General features: G+C 34.5%; 2 protein-coding genes across 2 annotated transcripts; one reads left to right on the forward strand and one right to left on the reverse strand.

Moving 5' to 3' along the window:
- The first annotated feature begins 9,355 nt into the window (after positions 1–9,355).
- Positions 9,356–12,922, forward strand: LOC145107718 (uncharacterized). The gene is made up of 3 exons (XM_079044664.1): positions 9,356–9,586; positions 9,663–9,728; positions 9,810–12,922. The coding sequence occupies exons 1-3, from the start codon at positions 9,539–9,541 to the stop codon at positions 10,752–10,754; spliced, it is 1,059 nt and encodes a 352-aa protein (XP_078900790.1). The 5' UTR covers positions 9,356–9,538; the 3' UTR covers positions 10,755–12,922.
- On the reverse strand, positions 10,784–12,880 carry LOC145107717 (acetolactate synthase 1, chloroplastic-like). Its single transcript, XM_079044663.1, has one exon. It carries the CDS (start codon positions 12,878–12,880, stop codon positions 10,907–10,909), a length of 1,974 nt encoding a protein of 657 aa, XP_078900789.1. The 3' UTR covers positions 10,784–10,906.
- Positions 12,923–21,204: the final 8,282 nt, after the last annotated feature.

Genomic DNA, 21,204 nt, shown 5'->3' on the forward strand with positions numbered 1-21,204 from the left:
TTCTATAAATTTGGCCAAGAGGACTCCCTCCCCACCATTTCATCTTCAATCTCACTTCTATACTCTCTAAACCCTCCAAGAATTCTCTAGTGGATTCAAGGCTTTTGACAAGTGTTTTTGCAAGTCTTTTGGTAAGTGTTCCTCCTAAATTTCGAGATTCACCACCATCCATCATCATCTTTTGGTTATTTTTACTCATAATCTTGAATCAAAAACCCTAGGAAAGATCTTGAAGTTCAAGGAGGTGTTGTCTTCCAAAGCTTGATTCCTACTTCATCTTTCCCACCATTTTTTGCCATCTTCTAAAGAAAGCACAAAAGGTAAGTTCATAACCCCTTTTCTACTAGTTTTCACTCATTTTACACTTTCGGAGGAGGTTACATGACATGCAAACAAAATACATTTTGGACAATAACTTTACACAAAGGTCCTAGATCTAATATATGTTGGATAAAACTTTTAACTTTTGGGTAATACTATTAAATGCATGTTTATGTTCTTTTATGAAGATATATACATATATTCATGTTTTCAAAGAAAGCACACAAGTCTTATTCTTTCATATGCACAAGTTTCTCATATTAGATCTATTGTATGGTGGATAATATCATTATCCATTGGATAATATTATTACATAATGGATAAACACAAACTAACATTTTTACCAAAAGTTTAGTTTTGAAAGATTAAAACTTTGTGTTTACACATTGGATAAAGCCATTACCCCTTGGATAATACCATTATCCACTGGGTAATACTATTATACACTATATTAATACTATGGAAAAGTGATATTTACACTTACAAGGGTTTTTATTACATAAGACGTAAACTTGTTGAAACAATTATGTGAGACAAAGTCTTCACCGTACCTACCAAAGTACACACTAAAGTCCTGAATTATAACCAGAATCTCGGTAAAAGAGCGTGATACTTGTGTATAGATCTATACGGGACTGACAATCCTGCACTTAAGTTGCTAGCTACAGCTAGACCGGCAGGTCTGGGGTGACAAATGTCTAACATTCTGACGCCTGAAGAACGTCGTAGCAGACCAACTTCGGTTTTAGCATGGTTGTAATAACTCACATGGGAAATCAACGATACATTTAGTTTACAGGGTAACATGCGTTCAAATGGTTTTATATAAGAATAAAACTATGTAATACTACTTTAAGTATACAAATACTTATACATTTTTGGTCTTAGGGTTTTTAAGACTACAACTCATTTTAAAGGAAATATTGGATTTTCTGGGAATAAACACTACATTTTTAAGTATGGTTATTTACTTATACACTACATTTATAAGTATGGTTATTTACTTATACACAACATTTATGAGTATGGTTATTTAGTTATACACAATATTTATAAGTATAGTTATATACTTATATAAAACATTTATAAGTATGGTTATTTACTTATACACAATATTTATAAGTATAGTTATTTACTTCTATACTACATTTACAAGTATGGTTATTTACTTATACACTCGATTTTTGGATAATAAAAGTCACATGACAAGTCACACTTTTTATAAGTTTAGAAGTTATGGGAAATTTTATTTTATAAATTCTTTTGGATACATACTACGCACATACATTGTTCTTTTACACTGAAGGCGTACAAATACAAAACATTTTACAATGATACGATTTTTACACAAGGAAAAATATCGGATTTTTCTAGAACTGGACTCTTATGAACTCACCAACTTTATGTTGACTTTTAAAACGGCATGTAATCTCAGGAAACAATTAAGCTCAGGTCAGTGGAGCTACTTTTGAAGACAAGACACCAAATATCATTACGAGAACTACTTTATTTGATAACATGCGAACCTTGTAATGTATTTTGATACTAAGTAACATTTGGGTCATGTAACTGATATAATCATATGATATGATGGTTGTTTATGTACTTGTGTTTCAATGTATACAATTATTGTGATACTGTGATCATCGCTCCACCCCCGGACGTTTCAGCTATCCGGTTTGGGGGTGTGACAAAACCCTTCATCATTTAATCTTTCTTTGCTTTCTTACAAAGGAACTTCAAGTACAAACGCACTTCAACCTTTTGTTGTGCGATTAGATTCTGTTGGTCGAACTTTTCTTTCATTTCCGCCAACTCTTGTGCCCTTCTCTCGGCTTCGTCCGCATTTCGTTGAGCGAGCTTCACTTTGTCACGCCTGACCGATCGACGTGGGGGGGGGAGATCTCTTCGATGTAGTCAGGGATGTCATCTGTGTCGACGTTAAGGTCGATGTTAGTTCGTGTGTTGAAAACATCAAATGAACTAGAATTGCAATACCTCTTTGATTGTACATCCGACGATGTTGGAGTTTTAAGCCATTTTGGATCGACTCTCACAATCTCCCATATTTTGTCATACTCGAAAATATGACCATTCCACTTGATATTACTCCTTCGCGACTTTGAACATATCGAAATCATTCGCACCACTTATCTTTTGCGAAGAAAGTTTGTTGTAGATCGCATTAAACTTGGTGCACCTACGACTAATTGGAGTCCATTTGCCATTAAGCATATCGACATTGCGATATGTCGGTCTCTTCATAAATGCGTGAAACTTTCCGAGCATGGCTTCCCAAAATCTAATCATCCTCATATCATTTCCTATAGTTGGATTTTTAGAAATCTCGCACCACGCCATCGCCAAGTTGTACTCCTCCTCCGGTGTCCACCATAGTGGACCTTCTTCTTCACTTTCCACTATTGATTTCCCTTTCTTTTTCCTTTTCCCTCTAGCTTTCCGACTACCTCCCGCTTGCGTTTGGTGAATTGTTTCTTGCGTTGGTTGCGTGGTCATGTGTGGCATGGAAGCGAAAGTATTGAAAAGATTTTGTTGAAAATTTGGGTTTTGTTGCATGTAGGGCGATGTAGGAAATTGCATTGGGGGTGAGGCTGGATTAAAAAAGTTTCCTTGAAATAGTATTTGGGGTGAGTTTTGAGTGTTGAGTAGGTTCATATAGCTATCGTATTGTCCGAACCACATCGGAGCAGATGTGTTTGTGTTTGGTGGAGGGGTTTTCTGGTTTTGCTTTTGTATAAAATAAGAGAAAGAGAAGAATGGTATAGGTAAAAAATGAGTATATATGTGTGTTTATATGTAAAGTAAAAAGGTTAAAAAAATTTTATACATATTTGCAACCGTTGGGAATGATAATTTGACCGTTCATTCGAAAAAGTCGTTTTTACCATTCGTGATGGCTGCAATGGGAGCCAACACCACAGCCCTTAATGGCGTAGTTGGCGCAGTGTTCATGTGTTATGACGCCGTGAAGGAACTGTCACGTCGGCAGTAACAGCCTTTCATAAGCTCATACCCGACAGTCTAATCGGCCCGATCAATAACGTCTTCTACTTTAAAAATTTTAGAATTATCAATTGTCGTTTATCAAAATCCTTTTACTATTGGAGAGATTGAGTAGGAATATTGGAGTTGTGACTTGTGATAATGATAAAGCCTAATAGGCTTTACTTTTACATTCTATTCATTAAAAGTGGTTTCAGCCGAAGTCTTACATCTATCATAGTTATTTTAAGCCCAAGAAATGGTCATTAACATTGCGGGAACCTTGGGATTCCGCTTCTTGTTGGAGGTGATAGGGGTGCAAACGAATCGAGTCGAGTCGAGTCCGAGCTTAGCCAGGCTCGGCTCAGGCTCGTTTAAGTTATACAAGGCTCAAGCTCGAGTTCGGCTCAATTCGAGCTTTATTGTATCAAGCTCAACTCGAGCTCATAAAAAATTAAACAAGCTCGGTTTGGGCTCGAGTTCGGCTTGCTTTTTGTCTAACGTGCCTAAATAAGCTTAAGCTCGCTTCAAGCTCGTTTACTAATACCCTTAATCTCTAATTCCCCAAATATGTTTTTTTATTTTAATATATAAAAATAATAATAAATTATATTATATATATATATATATATATATATATATATATATATATATATATATATATTCGTTTAGACTCGTGAGTCTAATCAAGCTTAGTGACATAGGCTTGAGCTCGAGCTCGTTTAATAAACGAGCTAACTATTTAGCTTGAGCTCGGCTCGGGCTCGTTTAAAATTGATTTCGAGTCGAGTTTTTAACGAGCCAATCTCGAATAGCTTACGAGTAGCTTGGCTCGTTTGCACCCCTAGGAGGTGAGATTATCTTCATCAAAATGTTTGATTAAATTATGAAACCAAATCCATAATAAAAGTGACAAATTAAATATAAAAGAAAAATTAATAAAAAGCATGAAGCATTCAAATAAATTCGATGTCTTCCCAAATCTATATTAGAGAACCGAATCGCCCCAAACAAATTACATATGACATGCAAGGAAATTAGAACCGAAAACAAAAAAGAAATTGATTGGACAGAACATCTCACCAAACATACTTTAGACAAAATAAATGATTGTCCCAAAAAATAAAATCACACCCTAATAAACTACTGTAAATACATAAAAATAAAATAAAATAAAATAAAATAAAATAAAAAGATTGTGAATAAAAGAGCAGTCCAGATAAACTACTAGAACTACATCATGACATACAAACTCCTTTAAATATAATCTAATAATCTAATCTAGATATAAAAATCTTTTGCATTAAAAAAAAGGCATGTTGGAAGTTATAAAATAACTAGGGTTTGGACCCTCCGCGTGACGCTGCGGAAATCAGGTATGTTGAAAAACGCATCGCGATATGGATATGGATTTTTGGTAGAAATTTTATCAATATAGTTTAAACCTTCAAACGTGTTTAGATCGTAACTTTATTTTTATAAGATTTTAAACCAAACAATTATATATGGAGGAGACATTTAAAAATACAGGAAAACTATAAAAAAATCATATAAGGTACAAAAAACATAAATTTAAAGTATAGTAAGTGACTAAATCGTAACTTATAAAATTACTAATAAAATAACTATAAAATTATGAAGGTTGAAAACTATTAGATTAAAATTATTTCGGAAAAAAAATGTAAATATAAAAATGTATAAATTACACGAATGGTCCCTATGGTTTGAGGTAATTTGTGTGTTTGGTTCCTAACTTATTTTTTAACTCGGAAAGTCCATGTTGTTTGTTTTTGTTACACGCTTAGTCCCTACTATTTGTTTTTGATATGCGTTTGATCCCTATCTTACCTAAAAAACTATTATTTAAATAGGAAAAAATGATGGTGTATGTATGGTAAGGTGAGGAGGGGTGGGGTTGGTTGTGTTTATCTAAATAAATTAAAAAATCAATGGCAAAACAGTCTTTTTAGGTAAGACAAGGACCAAGAGCGTAACAAAAACAAACAGTAGGACCTTTCGAATTAAAAAGTAAATTAGGGACCAAATGCATAAGTTATCCTAAACCATAGGGAACATTCATGTAATTTACTCTATAAAAATCAGTTTTTACCATAGTCAAAATCTTTATAGGGATAAAAAAAATATTAGATCAAAATTAGTTTAGGATAAAAACTGTAAAAGCAAATGAAATTTAGGATAGAAAATGAAAAAAAAAAATGAAATTCAAAATAGAAATTAGGATGTGGAAAAGAGAAAGTAAAAGAAACATTAATGCTTACCACGTAATTCAAATCAACGGCCCGAAGTTAAATTGAAATGAATAGTAAAAAGTCCTCACAAACTCAATTTGGAATTTATATATATATATATATATATATATATATATATATATATATATATATATATAATAATTAAATAAATAAACTTGTATATATAAAAACCTCTCGATACCATCTTGTCTCCTATCAAAAGGCACCTTCATATGGCATCCAGTCTCCATCTAACATCGAACGTATCGTCAACCAACAAGAATATTCATCTTGATAAAGATTAAAATGTTCTCTAATAGGTTAAAACGTCTTTTAAATTTTCATAACTACAATATTATTCGAGTACTTCATTATATTTTTCTATTATCAATTTTCATGTACAAAGGTATCTCTAACCTCACTCTACACTAAACTAATTTTTATACTAAAATCTACACTAAAATGCTCAAATTAACCTCACATTAGACCTAACACTATAGTCTATACATATTATCGGTGAATAGTATAACACTAAATATATTGTTATGCTATTCATTAATATTATCTTTTACACTATAAAAATTGAATAAAATAGAATATAGCTAAAATATTCTTTTAAATGTTGATTATAATATAATATGATGGAGAGTGTTAACACTATCTTTTATATTATAATTATAAGTTTTAATGTAAGAGATATTGTTAAGGGTTGAATGATCTAAATTATTGTGAAACACCAAAAATACATTGTATTTTCTTATAATTATATAAAAATGAATATTCATGTGCTTCAAGAAGTAAGAGAAGTTGTGGAATACAGGGTAGGGTAATGACATTATTAAAGTCCTAAAATTTATATAATGTTAATAGTTTTATTTTAACATCAGTTTTTTACCATTCAAACTCCAAACTTTGTAGACTTTCTTTTTTATAAATGTAATGTAGTAGGTTACGACACACTTGGTAGGTTATCATGCCACATAATAGACCAATTGGTTGTGTGCTTGGCCTAGACGGTAGGCGATAGGCGCAACCGTCTAGTGCTCATCATTTCAAGAGGCCTAAAATTTTTATGAGCTATGTAATACTAGTATATTATTATTGGTCTATTTTTAAGAAGAAAAAAAGATAAAGAAGCAAGAAAATTCAAAGGCCTAAATTTAATAGATTATTGGAACAAGGAAGAAGCAACATCATAGGTATAAAGAAAGTGGGTAGCTGCAGCCAAAAGGAGAGAAATCCAATCAACAAATTGTAATTGATGACCTATGAAGCAATCACACATTGATATAATGGATTAATTGATTATGTCATCTCAATTCCTAAGTCTTATCGATTAGAATCGCATTGCATATAGAATCCTCTTATTACCATTCTTGTCAGTGTAACATCCATCAAGATATGTTTTTCAAAATTGAAGTTATTAAAGAATTATTTAAGTTCATCGATATCGTAAGAAATGATGAATGGTTTGACAACTTTATGTATGGATAAATATATGCTAGACAAGATTCATCTTGATACTAGTTCTTTTAGAACAACAAAGAAAACCAACTTTCTTGGATTCAAACTCTTGACCAACCAGGTAAAAGGCACACGACACAATCACTGAACCAATGTTTATTTTATCTTGATAGTATTACTAATGATTTTGGGGAAATTGTCAGAAAAGTCCCAATTTTTTCAGGAAAGTTACACTTTAGTTCCAATATTTTTTTTTTTGAACATTAAAGTCCCGATTATTTTTAAAAACACGCTAATATGCCATTTCCTGTTAGAAGAAAAAAAAGGACTTTTTGTTAAACTTGAGCCAAAATGAAATAATCGGGACTTTTTTGTTCAAAAAAAAATCTTGGGACTAAAGTATAACTTTCCTGAAAATATTATGACTTTTCTGACAATTTCCTAATTATTTTGTATCTAAAAAGGTACAAGAAGTATATTTTTAATTAAATAGTAGATTTTTGTAAATTGTTTAGGTATATTGTGTCTTTGAAGGGCTTTTTTATTTTATCTCGCCATAGGATGACGATTTCAAATTTGTTCTCGTTTCGCTTCGGTTTCACTCTTTCAAGGAACATTGATTTTCCCTTCGATATTTTCTTTCACCTGATTTTTGTCTTCCCTTTCATTCTCGCCAGGGACGACTAGTATCAGACGCATATTTTTTTTTGGGCCCTCTATAATCTATATCCTTGGCCATGTTCAACCGATAATGTTGAACTTGTCCATGGCTCAGCTATAGGTCTCACCAAAGAAGACGACGTCCCCATATTACGATTCGGTGGTTGGAGGCGGGGGTCTTGGGGTGGCGATTCAATTCAGAGAAAAGAAAGAAGGTGGCAAATTGTTGTTTGTTTTGTTGCACCAGGAGTTTTTGGAGGGGAATGGCCTTCCAAGTTCCAACTAAGTGATGATTACCGAGTAAGTTGATGGTTACCTGATAAAAGACATAAATTTGAAAAAACTTCTTAACTATTAGGCTTTATCACATAAAAAGTTATATTTAACATAAAATCGACAATTTTTTTTTTATAAATTTAAGAGCTTCTATGAAAATAACCCTCTCAACAATTATGATTTACTCCCATGTCAAATGTTTTTACTTTCGACTGTCTCGTTGCTTCAAACAAGGGCTTTTGATTCGGATTAACATGTTTAATTAAACATGCTGAAAATTTCAACTCAATTTATAATTAGATTTATATTTTTAACCTAAGTCGATATGGCTTTTCCAAACATTTGTAATATTGATAGATAAACCTGGATGGACCTATTTAAATATCAAAATATAAATAAAATAAAAGTATTATATTATATAAATAAGTTACAAATCAAATCATTGTTTAAATTAGTCAAATAGGTTTAGAATATTATATTTATTTAAGTGAGTTACAACCAAATTAATTTTCCAACCTAGTAGATTAGGTCTACAAGTATAAGTTTACAAGTTGGGGTTTATTTTTGTTATATAGAATAACCAAATATCAAATATCAAATTATATATAAAAATATATACATTATATTTAAAACTTTCAATCGTAACTCTACTCAGTTTTTGTAAATGACCTATTAATTTAATAATTTTGGGCAGGTCACTTTTTTATAGCTCTTTCAACATCATTTTCGCTTAACCGTCAGTACTAACAAAGCATTGTGTCACTAATTTATCTTTGAAATAGTCCATTGTTATATCATGACATCATAACTTTTTGGTCTAACATAATAAAAAAAGTATACATAAGTATTCCGACATAACAAATATAAGAATCCCTTCTCAAAATGTTATACTTAGTCGACTTTAAATTAATTATTTTTCACATTGATACGTTTTGTTTGAACAGCCGATAAGTCGATAATCACAACTGTATTTAGTATTTACACTACAATTTGCTTATTTTCCAAGTAATTACGATCACAATTCCAGTTGTACCTCAGTGGCAAAAGGGTCGTTTTCTGTTATCATTTTATAAACTAAAATCGTGACATTTCTTAATTAATTATGATTAGTGGGATTCATAAACTAGATTAAATCCTCAAATTGGACAGACGGAGTGTGAACATAACCCCAACTCGGATCCACAACCGAAGTTCCAACTCAGTACTGATTTAATCGCCCAACACGTGTCACCAATCAGTTGGTCGACAGTGACTCGACAACAACTCACCGAGTCAAACCAGAATCAGTAAAATAGTACAAAGTAGAAACTATATAAACTATAAACTATAAACTATAAACTAACCCAAAGGCATAAAGATTATTTATCCTTAAATTCGCTTTCAGAAACAAGAAATGAGTAGGATTTTAACTCTAATCTTGACTATGTCAAAACCCTGTTTCTTGGAAACTTCCACTGTTGTAATAATAAGCGTATAAGAAGTAACAAATTGCATTGTAAATATCACCCAACTCGTCTATAATATATTATCAATTTTGTAACAATTTGTTCAAAAAGATCTTTAGAATGGGAAGAAACAATGAAGAATCTAGAATCGTCCAAACTCGACCAAAGGTACGAACTTCACTAATCTTTTTTCTTCTCCGATGAAACCCACCGGAAAACTCACCGGATAATTGACGTGAATCAGGAGGATATGGTGAAGTCGCTTTTCAAGAAAACAGAAGCCGGGAGACCAAACAGTATGATCATTAAGGTACGTTTGTAAACTTTAAGGTTTAGATTCATGATTTTCGATGATATTAATGAAGATCTAATGATGTGTTTCGATTAACAGAGAGCAAACAGAGTAATACCACCGCATATCATAGCAGAAGCCATATCAACCTTGCACGGCGTTGACCTCCGGTGGTCCGGTCCGATCACCCCTGCAGAAATGCAATACGTCGAACAATACGTCGTCGCGAAATACCCCGAATATTCAAACGCATTAGTTGAAGGAAAAGACAAAACTGACCTTTACGAGCTTTGCGTCAAAGAAGAACCCCCTACCCCACCGGAGACTTCGCCGGACGAAAAACGGAAATCTCCACGAGGGGTATTTCGGGAAACATTTGGATCTAACTTTCACGATCTTGAAAGAATCCAACTCGAACCATCAAGATTACTCGATATACTGACGAAAAAGTCGTCGTATCTCGGAAGCTTCATTTCAATACCGGAAATCCAAGCCCGGAATAAAGTTTTAAACCACTGTGGATTGCCGGAAAATGAGTACCTTGTTCTTTTCACTTCAAGTTACAGAGACGCGATGATGTTAGTCGGAGAAAGTTACCCTTTTTTCAGAGGGAATTTCTACATGACGATTATAGACGAAGAACATGATTACATAAAAGCGTTTGCGGGATATAAAGAATCGAAAGTGATATCGGCGCCGGAGACATGGTTAGATTTGAGAATCAAAGGTTCACAACTTAGCCAATATTTCAGAAGAAAAAGTAAACAGAGTCCAAAAGGGTTATTTTCGTATCCTGCGAATGTAAATGGGACACCTTACTCGATGCATTGGGTTTCTGAAGCACATAGAAACACGTGGCATGTTCTCCTTGATGCCACGTCAATGGTTATGGGTGAAGATCGGCTGAATTTAGCACTCCATAGGCCCGATTTTGTGCTTTGTAGTCCTCATAATACAAATACAAACACAACCACACATCCTTCGAAAATTACATGTTTACTCGTTAGGAGAAAATCATTCGAATCATCATCTGTAGTACAATAAGTTTTATGAATTATGATAATATGATCAAGTTTATTGTAAAATAAAAGTTTATTATCAAAAAAGTCGATAAACTACTAAATAACAAACATCAAAGGGAAATAATAAGAGTATTTTTGCATACATTACACAACAAGAAATGAAATTCAAAAAGCTTAATATTTAATTCTGCCATCGCCGTCGGTGATGACATCCATGAAACCACCGCCGGCGGGGATCATGGGTAACACGTGTTCTTGATGTGGGACAATAACGTCTAACAGATACGGCCCAGGTGTGTCCAACATTTTCTGAATCGCCGCCCTAAGATCGCCGATTTTTGTCACTCTTGCTGAAGGAATATCACAAGCTTCTGCAAATTTCAACATATTCGGGAATATTTCTGTTTCTTTTGATGGGTTTCCAAGATACGTGTGTGCTCGATTCGCTTTATAAAAGCGATCTTCCCATTGAACAACCATACCCAGATGTTGATTGTTCAGTAACAGAATCTTCACCGGAAGATTCTCCACTCTAATGGTGGCGAGTTCTTGAACGTTCATCATGAAGCTTCCATCACCGTCGATGTCAACGACTATGGAGTCAGGTCTTGCAACGGCGGCTCCAATGGCAGCAGGGAGGCCAAACCCCATGGCTCCTAGACCACCGGAGGTTAACCACTGTCTAGGGCGGTTGTATTTGTAAAACTGAGCAGCCCACATCTGATGTTGACCAACTCCGGTGCTGATTATTGCATTTCCACCAGTCAATTCATCGAGCACTTGGATTGCGTATTGAGGAGGAATGGCATCTCCGAAAGTTTTGAAACTCAAAGGGTGGGTTGATTTTTGTTCATCTAATTCCTTCTTCCATGATGAGAAATCAAGATTTTTCATCTCACCTTTTTCTTCGAGAATCTTGTTGAGACCCTGTAATGCGATCTTGATATCACCACAAACGGAAACATGGGGTGTTTTGTTCTTACCAATTTCTGCAGAATCGATGTCAATGTGAACGATTTTGGCTCTGCTTGCAAACGCTTCAAGCTTTCCTGTTACACGATCATCAAATCTAACCCCAAACGCTAGCAACAAATCGCTTTTATCTACTGCATAATTCGCATAAACAGTTCCATGCATTCCGAGCATTTGAAGGGATAAATCATCGGAAGCTGGGAAAGCTCCGAGACCCATTAAAGTACTGGCGACTGGGATTCCGGTGAGTTCAACAAATCGGCGCAATTCAACGCTGGAATCCAAACAGCCACCGCCGGTGTACAAAACTGGTCTTTTTGACTCTGCTATTAAACGAATAATCTGTTCTAAATGTTCTTCATTTGGTGGTTTTGGTAATCGAGATAAGTAACCAGATAATCTCATGGGTTCATCCCATTTGGGTACGACTAATTGTTGCTGAATATCTTTCGGGACATCGATTAGAACAGGACCAGGTCGACCGGAAGATGCGAGATAGAAAGCTTCACGGACGACACGGGGGATGTCTTCGACATCCAAAACAAGGTAATTGTGTTTAGTAATGGAACGCGTTACCTCCACAATCGGGGTTTCTTGAAACGCATCGGTTCCGATCATTCTCCGGGGGACTTGGCCGGTGATGGCAACAATGGGGATACTGTCGAGCAGCGCGTCAGCAAGGCCGCTTACCAGATTGGTAGCTCCGGGACCGGAGGTAGCGATACATACGCCGGGAAGACCAGAGGCGCGAGCGTAACCTTCGGCGGCGAACACACCGCCCTGTTCGTGGCGAGGGAGGACATTTCGGATGATTTGAGACCGGGTCAGAGCTTGATGGATCTCCATGGATGCGCCGCCAGGGTAGGCGAAGACGTCGGTGACACCTTCGCGCTCGAGAGCTTCCACGAGGACATCGGAACCTTTTCTGGGTTGGTCAGGGGCGTAGCGGGAGACGAAAGGCTCCGCAGGCAGCGGAGGACGGGTAGTGGTGGAGGCGGCGGTTGTCGGTTTTGAATCGGAGAGGACATTGGAGATGTGGAGACGGTGGCGTTTTTTAGGATTGGAAGCAATGGGAAGGGCAAATCGAGGGAGGAGAGTGGTGCGAGGCTGAAATGGGTGGGTGATAGAAGGAGGCTTGGCGGAGACGGGAGGCTTTGGTGAAGCGACGGCCGCCATAGTTGAATGCTGTCTAGGGTTGGAGTAGGTCTCTGGTTGAAATAGAGGGAATGATGGTGAGGAAGCAGATCCTTGTTTTTCTTAATTAAATTTTAGTTTTTATACATTTTGAACGAGTTGTGCTATAAAGTATAAAATAAAGTTTTTTTTTTGTATTATTAGTCTGCAATTAATTATTTACAATTTCAACCCCGATTGGCCGATCATAATATTTCAATAAGTTTTAGGGCTTGTTTGTTTGGCCTCTTACTGAGTCCGGTAAGAGGTAATGTCTTACTCGGTCTGGTAAGACTGTTTGTTTTTGCAAAAAATAAGCTTCTTACTGGGTCAATAACCTCTTACCGAATAAGTAAAAAAAAGACACTGACTGGTGAAATAAACCCACTTTCCCCTTTATGCCCTAATTCACCCTCTTCTTTTTCTTCCTGCTGCTGAAAAACGTATCACCATTTTCTTTCTCCTCCACCCGGTCAAGCTTTCTTCCTCCAGAATTCTGGCGAGTTCCATTGCCGACGTCCATTAAAGTCGCAGATAGCAGTGCCGTCGAGCACATCTACACCGTCAACCACAACAGCGTTGCCAACCATCGCCTTCCTCCGCCACTGTTTTTCCTGCACCGACCACTTGTTTCCTGTCACTCCATCTCCGGCGTTGGTACTCTTCCCACACTATTTCTTTTTCTTTTCTTTTTTATTTTTTTTTAAATAAATGTTTAAATGTTTTCGTCTTGTTGCTTATTTTCCTAGTATGTGGCTGAAATTAGATACATACACATGAAATTAGATACATACAGATGAAAGTGAATGTTGAAATCAGATACATATAGATGATACATGAATTTCTGGAAAAAATCTTGATATCTCTGAATGTTGATTCTTTTTTTTTCTTTTCTTTCAGCAATGATGCTATCACTATCAGGTGGGATAAGTGTGATGATTTCACAACTGGAGGAGAACTATGCGAGTATTGTTGTGTCAACAAAAACCAAATCGAGGAAAGAATGAAAGATGATTCTTTAGAACCTTGATTTTATATGTTTTATTTATGTTATTTGGATGATTGTAGTTATTAAAAAGTCGAACATGTATAGATTATGATAAAAAAAATATATAAAAGTACGTTTAATGATATATATAAAAGTACGTTTAATGATACTTTCTTTTGATGTTTTTGTTTGTTCGATTATTTATAAATCAATATTATTTGTCCAATAATAGAGAGTTGCTAACTTTTGTTTTTTTTTCAAACTAATCGATTTTATTAGGCACAAAACAAAATAGAAGGGTAAAATAGTCATGTTTAGCATTCAGCAAAGTTAGTCAGATATGTAATCAAACAACATTGTTTCAGTCAGAGGCAGCGTAGTCAGAGCTTCTGACTGAGTCTGGGCTCTGATTCAGTCAGATCTTACTCAATCAGAAACTATCAAACAGCCCCTAATTTGCAGTAATAGTCGTATGGCTTGTTATGCTTTTGAGATTCAATCCAAAAAAGTTTTAATTTGCAGTAATAGTTTAAAATCAGAATTTTCTTTTTTGTTAGTTTTGGTCCCTAGGAAAATTTATTTGTTTCGTGGATGGTCCATATCAAACTTGAAATGACTAATTTGCCCCCAAAATGTGCTTATTTTGCTTCGATCTTGCAAGGACATTGTCACACTATTATTTGGCCGAGGACGTGTCAACTCGTTCACATAGAGGAGGTGACCTTGTTCTTTGATAAAGAATTATTTGGGTTGATTGAGGACATGGTGATTTGAGAAGGTCCGTCCTTTTTAGTAACGTTCAATCACAATTTATTTCACTACCAATTAGGTTTGTTGGCTTGTGATTCTACTTAATGGTAGAGGCTTCCCCTAGGATGAACATAGGCGGGTAGCTGCCCTAATTATCTAGAACCGGAATCGGCAGTTCCTAAAATGTTGGAACCGAAACCAAAATCGGTGGATAGCGGTTCCAATATCGGGTACCTGGTTTGTTAAATTTTTTGAATTTTTAAATCTTATAAAAGTATATATATTTTAAACTTACAAGAAAATTATCGATAACATCAATATGTAATTCGTTACCTACTAAAAATGAGAATTAGAAAATATCAGTAGTTTGAATTACATAACGAAAAATGTGTCGAGGGTTCTTAAAACCTATACATAAACTCTACTAATTCCATGTATCTTAAATTTATAGGTTTGATATAAAAAATTAAAACAATTAAAGTCCATAGTTAAACGAACATTTGTATGAGCTAAAATTTAACTTGAAGATAATAGTACATTATGTCTACTATCTACAAATTCATTTTGAACTTGGATAATTTAAATTCAAAATGAAAATTACACATAGACATTTAAGGGTTCAAAACAAATTAATCAAAATTCTATAATTTTAAATGATGTTATTCAAGATATTGTATAAAGCATGTGATTGTGATATATATATATATATATATATATATATATATATATATATATATATATATATATATATATATATATACCGGTTCTTGTGGGTACCCAAATGGTGGCGGTTCCATAAAAATAAGAACCGGAACCAGAACCGCTTAAGGTGGTTCCAATTTCGGAACTTGCAGTTTCGAAACGGTTCCGATTCTAAAAGTGTGTACCCTTTTCTGCCCCTCATCCTTATTTCCTCTCCTCATATGCTTTTGTGGCCTCACGGGCTCAATCATGGGTGTTGCAAGACCACATCTTATGGGATAGTGGCATATGTGGTATGAATTTTGATTATGTTTGTGCTTTGGCTTGTCTTCATACATTGGCAAGTGTCATTTTTAGTAAAATTGCCCAAGACATGTGTAACGACCCGAAAATTTGAGTATTTCTTATACTATATGTAGGAAGGATAAAAGAGAAAGTAGAATGTCATCTGGTAAAAGTCAAAGAAAGTCAAATTTTACTGAGACGCGACGTGTGGCTTAGACGTACGACATGTATAATAAAATGTGGTGCGTTCGGATCTAAAACGTGGCACATTGGTATCATGAGTCATATCACATATTGCATATGGGCATGACACGTGGCAGTTGGTGGGCATGCCGTCAGGACGCAAGGCGTCCATAAAAGGGTTGTGGCGTCTGGATCAATATTTCAACCCCTAGAAGTAGTTAAAAGACCTTTCTCGTTGGTTTCTTTGGCATTTCGAAACTAGAGTCACTGAGCGACGATTATGGCTTAACGATAGAGGTCATGAGGCCTTTAGCACGGATAAGAGTGTCGTTCAAGCTAATGTGTCCTCTCGATTTGTTAATACGTAATTGTATTTACGTAAGTTTAGGTCATGAAGAGTTAATAAAAGTCGAGATAATATTGAAGTTCATTATACGATGTCATTATAAACCAAATGGTAAGGTTGGCAAAGGGTTTATGTGGTGGAACTCTTAATTCAGAGAATGAGGGTAAACCCTAAGGGATTAAGTCACTTAGTAATAGTTTTTAGGAGCTTAATGAGTTGGTAACAAATGACTACCCAGTTGTGTTAGTGATCAGGAAAATGGTCGCTCTAATAAATATAATAATTAATAAGTAAGTTCTGATGGGTTTTATATGTTACAAAAAACTATTTTTCTGCGGAAAAACATAAACCTTAAGTTCACATGCACCTTAAGGATCTATGTTCTCACTATGATTTGTAAACAACTATTGAATACCAAGAACCCTAGAAGTACATTGTTATTTTCAAGATACCAAAATACATACCTTAGTTTATTATTGCAAATAAACTAGTAATCCTTCCTTCTTGGTTTTCAGTAAGCAAGCACCTGAAGTCTCGTGCCTCTAATGACTCACACCTAAATCCTAGCAAGTTGTAGGCTAAAGAGGAGAGAGGATGAGGAGGATAATTTTTGGTTTTCTCTCTTATAAAATGGATAGCCGAAAATCATAACCCTTAGAGGGTTTATATATAAGTGACTAAGGGATGCTAGGATAAAGCAGTTTCCTTAAACAATCCCTTATCCCTTTACTTCCTCCCTAAGGCATCCAAGACTCCTTATTGCCCAAGGAAAACCCTAGAACCCCTTCTAGAATTCGTCCACCCTCATTAGAGGTTATAGAATTGGTCAATGCTCAACTTTTGAACATTGTCACCTTTAGTCCTTCTACTTTTAATTAATCTAATTAATTCCAATTAATTTCTAATTAATTCTTAATTAAATAATATTATTTCTAATTAATATATTAATCTCATAATATATTAATAAATTATTTATTTCGAATTCTAATTAATTTATTAATCATATAATAAATTAATAAACCAGTCTCTCTCTCCGAATAGCATTCCAGTTCATTACTAGGTTTGAGGGCAACCAAAAAGGACTTTGCTAATAATTCAATATTATACTAATTTAGTTATTGGCTTAGACACCTAATCCTACAGTCTCCCAATTGGATAAGTATAAAACTAAATTACTGGTATAACTTCTAAAATGAATAGCAAAGGGTGCTTTCCAAAGCAACTGCCGAACTCTGATCCGATCAGATATTTGTCCTTTAAATAAGCGATCAAATATTTCTCTATTCTTCTAGATATCGTATGGACATGAGTCATGGATTAGAATCAATCTTATTGTCCAAAATTCTGTTTCCCGAATTCCTGATTTGTGATGACATCATAAGACTTCTAATTGAACACATTAATTTAGTCATGGTTGGGCCCAACACTATAAGTCAACACCAAATCATCGATAGGGCCAAACAAATCACTTTTCCCGTTAGGGAAAAAGGAGCGAATAAACTTTGACTCATGTGCTTGTATCTTTTACTCACCAAATTGCACATGACACTACATTTTATAACACCAAGTTATTGATGTGTTTACGTAACACCAATGTACAACTGACTTGTAAATTACAACTCATATATCTCCATTTTAAGAATATAAGATATTATCGTCTCATAATCACTCGTGATATCATCCATGAAGTAATTCTCTGAGCGTGGGTTTATCCAATACTCAAATCTCTATTTTCTATGTACTCATGAATGTTGTAGCAACACAATTGATATGTATAAACTCTTTAGACAATCTACAATCCAATTGACGATAGTCTTCATTCACTACTTACTTCCTAAAGTACGAGCGACTGTGGAGCTTTGAATAATCAAATTATTCACGAAGTAAAACATGTAAAGCGAAACATAAGAATAAATAATTGACAAAGGTAGTAAACAATACTCATAAGCAATCTTTGTTATTCAATCACTAAAATCAATTACATTTATTTTATTACAAGTTTCAAACTAATCATCTAAATACTAAAACTAATTTCATCTCTCAGACCAATGCTCCTAGCATGTTGACTATGCTTAATCCTACTTAGAGCCTTTATGAGAGGATTTGTAGGATTATCTTCTAATGAAACTCTCTTCACTATGAGATGACCTTGTTCAATTCTATGTCTGATATAATGGTACTTTCTGTTGATATGTCATGATTTTCTATGATCTCTCGGTTCTTTGGTCAAAGCAACCGCTTCTTCATAATCACATAAATATTCCATTGGCTCCTGAATGGTCGGAACTACTCCAAGATCACCGATAAAGTTCTTCAGCCATGCTGCTTCCTTTGATACTTCACTCGTTTCTATGTACTCTGATTTACAAGTAGAATCAGCTACTGTGTCATGCTTGGAACTTTTCCAAGTGACTACTCCTCCATTTAATAGAAATACCCAGTCAGATTGAGAACGAAGATTGTCTCTATTTGTTTAAAAGTTGGTGTCACTATACCAAGTCACTCTCAACGTATCACTGCCACCAAGCACTATAATTAAATCCTTTGTCCTTTGCAGATACTTGAGAATGTTCTTTACCGTTGTCCAATGAGCTCTTCCAGGATTCCCTGAAAAGAGAATAACCATGCTCAAAGCAAAAGACACATCAGGGTGAGTACATGTCATAGTGTACATGATCGATCCTACAGCCGAAGCATATGCGACTCGACTCATTTCTATTATCTCTTCATTTGTACTAGGACTTTGAGTCTTACTCAATTTGGCATTACTCTGAACAGGTAGCTCTCCTTTCTTGGAATTCTCTATAGTAAAATGTTTTAGTACCATATCCAAGTATGTACTTTGACTGAGACCGATTAGTATTTTCTCTCTATGTGACATCCCCAATTTCACGACAAGAAAAGACCGATTTGTTTATGGTTATTTAAATCAGAATATTATTTTCAAAAGAGTAATAGTGCGGAATTTGTTCCCAAAAACATGACAATATCATTATCAAAGCATTTCCGAGGAAATGTGTTTCATTTATATTTAAAAACTTTGGGATGTCATGGTCAATACAACAACATAAGCATAAAAGTAATATTACAGGCCTTACATTAGTTTATTATTCTAATGGCCTATTCTCCTTTAAATCTCACTACAAATTTAAACTCATCACACATGTGCTCTTACGCCGTTACCTGTGATACAAAGAAACTGAGTGGGGCAGGCTTGAGAATGCCTGGTGGGCACATAGGGTTTTTCAACCCACAATAATATAATTAATTTGTTTTAATTATACATTTCACCATAAACAAATAACACAGTTACCCATTCCCGTTACTCTTACTCTTCAGTTCTATAATGATGATCTCAAGAGACCACCTGTGAGCAGCGATAGACATTGTTGCCTCGGTGATTCCTTAGCAATATATGTCAAAAAGGCAACCATGGGGGGATAGAGTACACTGAATGAACACACCGTTCATTAACACCTACAGGTTGCGAGCCTGCTAGTGTTCCCACTGGACTGTCTAGAATAGTCTGTGGTCGTCATCTATACTCTGCTAGATGACAATTCACCATTGGTACAATAGTACCTGAACGCCCTCACCTTTTTATTATTTCACCTTTTACAACCCATCACTACCCAATATATTTAAGATACGATAAAATAAATAATTTAATATTTTATCAAAAATTGCGTTCAGCCAAATAAACCAAGTAGAACACAAGTATTGTAAATACAAGTAATAAGTAAATATAATATTTAAGCAATTAAATACTTGTATCTATGTCTAAGCTGAAAGTAAGTATGCACTCACCTAATATAATAAATATATATCTCACTTGCCACTAGTTCCCAATGTGATTCCTCAATCTTTAAACTTCTCAATTTTTTTTGTCGAACCTTTACTCAATTGGAGAATATTTATTTTGGATGATCAATAAGAACCATATATTTATAGTCTAATGACCAAAGTGCTTTTAGCCAAGTGGTATCCGGTGTTACCCTTTCTTTTTGAGGTTGAGGGTTCAAGTTCCACTGTAAACATCAGTGGAATAATTTAAGAATAGTTTAATATATATTTGTATTTGGCGTTCAAAAAAAAATTATAATCTAACGAGCATACTACGGTACAATGTTTTTCTTGCCGGCTAAGAAAAAAAAAAGATATATATGAACTAAATCTTTATACATACGTGTCACTAGCTCAATTCTCACTTAAAAACGATTTATACTTACATATTTATTTTGATTATAAATGAGGAAAGCACATTTGTTTCACAATATAAATTGTTTTATTTGAGATAAACATATATTAGTAAGCCTTTATCTTTATTTTTAAATGGGATCGTAATTTATATGTCAATAAATTTTGAATCGGTATGATAAATAAGAAATAATATCAAATATATATAAAAGATATTATTTTACGATGAATCTAAATTTGATAATCGATAACTAAAGTCGTAAAAAGTACCCGGTCAATTATTATCGAAAAACGAATGTAACGGAAAAATTATCGTTTCACTACTTGGGTTCACCTTTAAATGTATTTAGACCAAATATATCTTATAACATATAATTTGTAATTTTAGGTTCGTTATAACTTTCGTTAAGATTATTTATCCTAAATAATCTTTTTATTTTTAACGTTTGTTTTAGCTATATTTATTAAGTTTTTAAAATAAATTGTTTTACACAAATATTATATACACATAATATTTGTCAAATGTCCACGCATATAATATATAAACACATATACTCGAATAATTATCTTTCACTTATTCTTAAAAGATTACAATCGTCGACCGATTTAAATACATATTTTATAATTATGCCAAGCAGGAAACGCGGACGTTACAATTATCTGCCCCTTAGGATGATTTCGTCTCGGAATCATGCATCAGTAAACAGATGTGGATAGCGACTCCTCATGTCACTTTCTGTGTCCCAGGTGAGGTTCGGCCCATTCGTATGTTTCCATCGCACCAGTACTAATTCGACCATCTTACGTCGCAACTTTTTCATCTTACGATCAACAATTGTTTCAGGCTCTTCAACCAACCTCTTGTTCTCATCGATT

Source organism: Lactuca virosa, chromosome 4, assembly GCF_052849685.1.
Source record: "Lactuca virosa cultivar CGN04683 chromosome 4, Lactuca_virosa_CGN04683_v6, whole genome shotgun sequence".
In the NCBI taxonomy this organism is placed as follows: Eukaryota; Viridiplantae; Streptophyta; class Magnoliopsida; order Asterales; family Asteraceae; genus Lactuca; species Lactuca virosa.